The sequence below is a fragment of the Cricetulus griseus genome, chromosome 6 (assembly GCF_003668045.3).
Source record: "Cricetulus griseus strain 17A/GY chromosome 6, alternate assembly CriGri-PICRH-1.0, whole genome shotgun sequence".
Lineage (NCBI taxonomy): Eukaryota > Metazoa > Chordata > Mammalia > Rodentia > Cricetidae > Cricetulus > Cricetulus griseus.
Window position 1 is genome coordinate 66804680 of NC_048599.1, and position 6668 is coordinate 66811347.

The 6668-nt window shown below is 35.3% G+C and overlaps 1 protein-coding gene across 1 annotated transcript; it reads right to left on the reverse strand.

Moving 5' to 3' along the window:
• Positions 1-3259: 3259 nt before the first annotated feature.
• LOC100754741 (olfactory receptor 4K14) lies at positions 3260-4180 on the reverse strand. The gene has a single exon (XM_027421023.1). The coding sequence runs from the start codon at positions 4175-4177 to the stop codon at positions 3260-3262; it is 918 nt and encodes a 305-aa protein (XP_027276824.1). The 5' UTR covers positions 4178-4180.
• Positions 4181-6668: the final 2488 nt, after the last annotated feature.

Sequence of the window (6668 nt, forward strand, 5' to 3'; positions counted from 1 at the left end):
GCATTTTTTGAGTCCAACCTCAAGAGCCCCTGTTGTCTTTTACAGTCTCCATACAGTTTAATAGTACAGTATCTTATGGAGTGAAGTCAGTATTTTGATTGTAACCCTCTCTACAATCAGCTTGAGGTAGATCTATTCCCAAATTTAGAGAAACTGCCTATTGATTTCCCAAGTTGCTGAACTAGTTTTCACTCCTACCAGGAAGCTCCTTTTACAAGGACACTTTCTCAACTGTTTCCATAGAACTTTTACTCATAATACCCAGAACTGCAAACAATCTAGATGTTGTTCAACTGAAGAAAGGTTAAAGAAAATCTGGCACATATACAGCATGAAGTATTACTCAGCTGTTAACAATGAAATCATCAAATTTGCAGGTAAGTAAAAGGAATTTGAAATTTTTTTCCTTTGTGCAGTAAACCAGACCCAGAAATAAAAATATGAGTGTTCTGCGATGGAAACCTAGCAGAATCACCATCACATGGACCAGAGAGACTTCATTCAGCAACTGATGGAAGCAGGAACCGAGTCCTACAGATTAATGCTAGGCAGAACTCGGTCCTTAGGGCATACCAGTGGTTGAGGGAGGACAGATAAGAGGAACAAGAGTGAACAAGAACACTACAAAGTCAAGGTCCACAGAATCAACTGACTGGGAGTCATGGGGGCTCCCAGAGATGGGGGGCTGCAGGGGGCTCTGACCTAGATCTTTTGCATATATGTTATAGCTAAGTAGCTTAGTGTTCTTGTGGGATTCCTAACAGTGGGAGTAGGAGATGTCTCTGACTGTTTGCCTTCTGGTTGAACACTTTTCTTCCTACTGTGTTACCTTGTCCAGATTTAATATGATGGGATGTGTTTGGTATTGTATTATATTATACTATGTTTGGTCAATGTCTCTAAGAGGCCTGTTCTTTCTGAAGGGATAGAGGGGTTGCCTCTTGGGGAAAGGGGATATGAAAGGAGAGACTAGGTGCAGGGGAAGAGAGACAAAACTGTTGTCAGGATGTAGTATATGTGAGAACAAACAACAACAATGACAATAATAATACTACTAATAATAAAGGAAAAATCAGCATGAGGGAGTTGATTTTCTTCTAACATGAAGATTTGGTGCATTAAATTGGGGTCATTGGTCTTGGCAGCAAGCTCCTTTACCTGGTGAATTCCCACTGGTCTCCATTTTGCTTTTTCTTAAAACAGCAATTATATAGAAGAAATTCCACTAAATTGCTAAAATTTAATTAAAATTATATTCCTAGAAATAACACAGGCAATAAGAGCTCGTTTTCCAGTCTAATTAAACTTTAACAAAATTCTCATAGTACTCTACTTTGATAATATGCTTGTGGATATATGAAAACAAACTATGTGCAGGTTTCAAATCACTTATCAAATAACAGTGATTTGGAAAAATGAGGAAGAGGTGCAGAAAGAATACATATAAGAAATTTGCAACAGTGAGAAGAATCGTGAAATGCAATCTGGTGGGCATGGCATACCCAATGCAGTCATGAGTCCATGGTGCCTACTGTGGGCCCCACAGAGATAACTGTTAACAGTCAATCATAGATCAGAGTGTGTTCTCTATTGCACCTACCTTACTAAACTTTGAGTTTTTGATGGTTCTAGGGTAGGGACAGACATTTTCTTCAGTTGTGGCCCAACAATAAGGTCACGATTCTCTAGGGATGGTCCCCAACCAATGGAGACACAGATGACTCTGAGTAATCCATATGTGCCAAAAAGTAAAAACACAAAATCATAAATGTAGAGAGACACAAGTGTTCATGTTTCTGTGGAAGTGGCTAATAGGAGTAAGAGGGAAATTAGTGGTCAGGGGCATTATGCAGATGCAATTAGCTTATTGCAGATCATTGTCAAAGGAAAATTTCACAAAAGAAAAATGGTAACTTAAAGAATTTAGATAGTGCTGGGTATTGGTGGCACAAGCCTTTAATCCCAGCACTCGGGAGGCAGAGGCAGGTGAATCTCTGTGAGTTCGAGGCCAGCCTGGTCTCCAGAGTGAGTGCCAGGATAGGCTCCAAAGCTACACAGAGAAATCCTGTCGCGAAAAACCAAAACCAAAAAAACCAAAAAACAATTCAGGTAGTTAAATCTACAAAAACAGTGGAGATAATATTTCAGGAAAAATATACTGAATCTTCCCAATATACTCCCCATATGCTAAAGGTGTGTGGACAGATAGACATGAGCCTTGCTCATCTTTAATCTGATTTCAGTAAAACACATATAGGTATTTGCATGTTTTTATTAGTTTATGTTATATATGTTGTAAGAATGTCTTTATCTTGTTAGAAGACATACATATTGATTATAGTTATAATTCATGAAATATTAGGACAGTATATTCAAGAAATTATGACTTAAATCTCTGTTTAAGAAGACACTAGATATCAAACTATTGTAAATGTATATACATATTGTTTTACACAGCAAATGGCATATATTATTAAATGATAACTAACATGAACAGTCTATGCATATATGTTAATATGTGTATATGCATTTATACATTATATATAGAGAGATAGATATATATTTTAAAAGCATGTATTTTCACCATACTGTCCTAATTTCATAACATAAACTCAAGGTCATCAAAATAATGTATACTGATGGAAGTGTATTCTCGTGTTGTGAACACTGCCCTTTCAGTTATGGATTGAAAAAAGGGAAAATGATTTCATTTGAATAGGTACAATTTGGAAAAATGACAGGAATGATATCAATATGAGGCGACTAGCATTATGATTTGATTTATAAATCATTTTGTTTTCTAAGAGGATGTAGAACTAAAAAATATTTTCAATATTTCCTGGCGTGAATTTAGAATGAGGATTGGAAGATAATAATGTATTTTTAAATACTAATTTTGATAAATAATTCAATAGGAATTCTGTAAATAATTATCTAGTGAAAGTGACTTGCATATTATTGTGATTAGGAGTAATAAATAGTAAATTGTAAGTTATTATTCTTAGAACATTATCATCATTCTAGTCTTCAGACACAACTAAGTGTGTGATGCAGTTATTACTCTTTCTAAGTGGCAAAAATCTAAGTATTAGACTTTTGAATATACATTCATAATAGTTTTTACATAATCATAAATTCATGTAGCTAATGGCATGCAGAAATGTTCCATATATGCAATTTTGTGGTCAAAATACAGCTAAAATAGGATGAACACAATGAATTTTCTGTTAGAAGAGGTGTCTTAAAATTATTTCCAAATTTACCTGTGATTTTTCAGCTTTTTTACAGCACTTTTAATATCTTTATTTCTCAGTGTATAGATTGCTGGATTTAGGAGGGGTGTGATGACTGTATAAAACACAGCAAGAAACTTGTCTACCCAAGTGATGCTGACTGGCCATAAATAGATGAAAATGCAGGGCCCGAAGAACAGCACAACCACTATGATGTGGGATGTACAGGTAGAGAGTGCCTTTGATGAGCCATCTTTAGAGTGATGCTGGACAGTTAATAGAATGTAAGTGTAAGATATCAGCAAGAGAATGAAACAAGTTGTTGCTAAAACTCCACTGTCAGCATTTATCACGATTCCCAGAGTATCAGTATTCGTGCAGGCCAACTTCATCACCAAAGGAATATCACAGAAAAAGCTGTCTATCACTCTAGGTCCACAGAAAGGTAGCTCCAAAATCAGGATCAGCTGACTCATGGCATGAACAAATCCAATGATCCATGATATCAAAATGAGCCAGATGCACTTCTGTCTGTCCATGATGCTGGTGTAGTGGAGTGGCCTGCAGATGGCCACATAGCGGTCATAGGCCATTGTTACAAGAAGTACCATCTCGCCCCCTCCAAAGAAATGCACACAGAGGATCTGGCTCATGCAGCCCCCAAAAGAAATGGTTTTATTATCTTTTAGGAGGTCTGTGGTCAGTTTGGGAGTTGTAACTGATGAAAGGCAGAAGTCAATAAAGGAGAGATTGGCTAACAGAAAGTACATGGGAGAATGGAGATGATGATCAATAATGATTAATGTCACGACAAAGAGGTTGCCTATCACAGTCATCAGGTAGAGGGCAGAAAATGGCATCAGGAGGAAGATCTGTAGCTCTCTTGATGTACAAAGTCCCTGAAAAATGAACTCAGACACCACAGTCTTGTTTGCTTCTTCCATTTAGTTCACTGTGCTCCAATGGGTTGAGAGAGTCAGAGACTAAGAATTCCTGTAATAGAAACAACAAGTTCACAGTAAAGTAAGAAGAAAAATATTCCAGTTGAAATCTTAGCATTGTATCCAACTCAAATTTTAAATAAATATTTCTTGTATTTGTACATTGTGTCTAATCAGGGAAGCTTTCTAAATGTAGAATGATCGCTCAAAAGTTTGGCACATCTGAAATACAATATTTGTAGTTATCAAAATGATTATATTGTTTAAAAATATGAGAAGCACATATTATCTGCACATTTTTCCAAGCTTGAATGTGCTCCTTATGAATAGAATCAGAAATAATTTCTTTCAATTCATATCATAGTCATAGCTACAGTCCCTGTACATAGCCACCATAATTCCAAAATGACAATCTATAGACTTATTTCAAACATAAACAGAAATTTCCAGGAACAAATCTACTGTTGACTGTGTATGAAATTACAGAATCAAACCAAGTTTAATACATAATTTGATTAAAATTGTTTATCAAAGAAATTGTGCACCCAGGTGCTAAAGACACATTGTTAACATTATGATTTTCCTTGATTTTTTCACTTATCCATTCGAGTGTATCTGTGAGCAAAAATACAGTTTTAGGCATGGGATGTGTCACTTATTTTCCTATATTGAGTGCCTTTCAGTTCTGAGTGGCGACATTTCATCTGCTATTCTGAATAATTTATGAATGAAAGCTAGTTTCCTTGCCTCCATTTTTTGTCTCCTTCCTTCTTTCCTTGTTTAAATAGGCATTTTCATATAACTTATATTGAGTTCTTGAATTTGCAGTGAAATATTATCATTCAAACCCCCAGCACTCTCATCTCCTTCCCAATTATCTGCATTGTATGTAGAAAGTAGACATCAAAAATTTCTAAGATAATAAGATGACTTTATAGTAAATAAGCTGCCTGTCAGCAGCATGCTTTTGCAACAGAGAGTGTTGTAACTTTTCACGTTACATAAAGAGTTTATATTATGTGAGCATATAAACATACTTAAACGTCTAGAATGTTATTTGGAAAATTAAACATATCATGATTTTAGAAAACAGAACAATTAAAATGCAGTTGCAATATTCTTTGGAAATCACTAGTGATAAAAATGTGCTGCTAATGCAGAGAAAATATTTTAAATGAGAATTTGTGATGAAAAATGACAGTACAGCAATCACTTTGGGATGTACTTACACTGCAAGAATCATCTCATCAACCAGGTCCTCCCAAGTTGATAGTGTTCCCTCTAAATGATGCTTGAATCTGCAACTGTGCCACACTGGAAACTTGTGATTTCTGCTGTGACCGATGTTGGCAAGAATTTCTTCTTGGTGTGGCTTATATACACTGACAAGATCATACCTGCATTGGAAACTTTCCTCTTTTGTACTTTAAATGGATCCAGGTCCTTGGGGATCCTGAAATGGAGACATCTTGCAGTAATTCCCCATTTTCAACAATAGGTTCATGATAAAATTGTAAAATGGGAGATAAAGTTTTAAAATATAAAATATCTTGGATTAGGTTGAGAAAACAGAACTCTTGTATATTGTTGTTGACAATATACAGTGGTAGAATACATAAAATGATGTTGATTTTCCAAAAATTAAAAATAGAACTAACCTAAGCACACTACTCAATCATTTGAGATACATATTAAATGGAATCCATAAATCAATGAATACTGCATTCCCATGTTCTATGCTACATTATTTATCGGATGCATTATCTACTGAAGTGTCTATGAACAGATGAACCAATAAAGAAACATATATTTGTATCAAACATATATGTGATATATACATACAAGCACACACACACAGACAAATATTATTATTATTTAATTATTATTGATATTGTGTTAATGAATAACACAATGCTGTTATTTGTGGCAATGTGGATGAATCTTAAGGATATTCTGACATAAAGGAATCAATGTTGTATAGTTTCTACAGAGATAAATAATTTGAAACAATGAACCTCAGGAGCAGAGAATAAAAAAATGGTTTCTAGGGGCTACACAAGGAAGAAATGGAGGCATTTAGTAAGCATGACATTATTTTACATGAATTAACTTCAAAATTTCTGTTTCACAACATAGTGACAATGGCTCATTAAAACTTAGAGTAGATCTATGTAGGGCTGGATAGAGTGTTCAAGGACTATAGTGTTTCCCACTCAACCATGAACAACTAAATTCACACCCCAGAACATGCATGTATTGGAATACTTCTGTGGCAAATGGGAGTTGGAAATAAGGGAATCTTGAGAAGCTATGGCCAGCTGTACCAGGATATACAGTGCTCAAGAGCTAAAGACACTGTCTCAAACAAGTGGAAAGGCAAGGACTTAGATCCAGTATTGTCCTCTCTTTTTCACACATGCCAGTTATTGGCCATCTATAACTATGAATTCATACATCTACTATTTTCTCTCGGTTCTACTATCGATGACCAAAG

Bases quoted from the DNA above. Each gene is read 5' to 3' on its own strand.
- LOC100754741 (XM_027421023.1), bottom strand. From the start codon at position 4,177: ATGGAAGAAGCAAACAAGACTGTGGTGTCTGAGTTCATTTTTCAGGGA.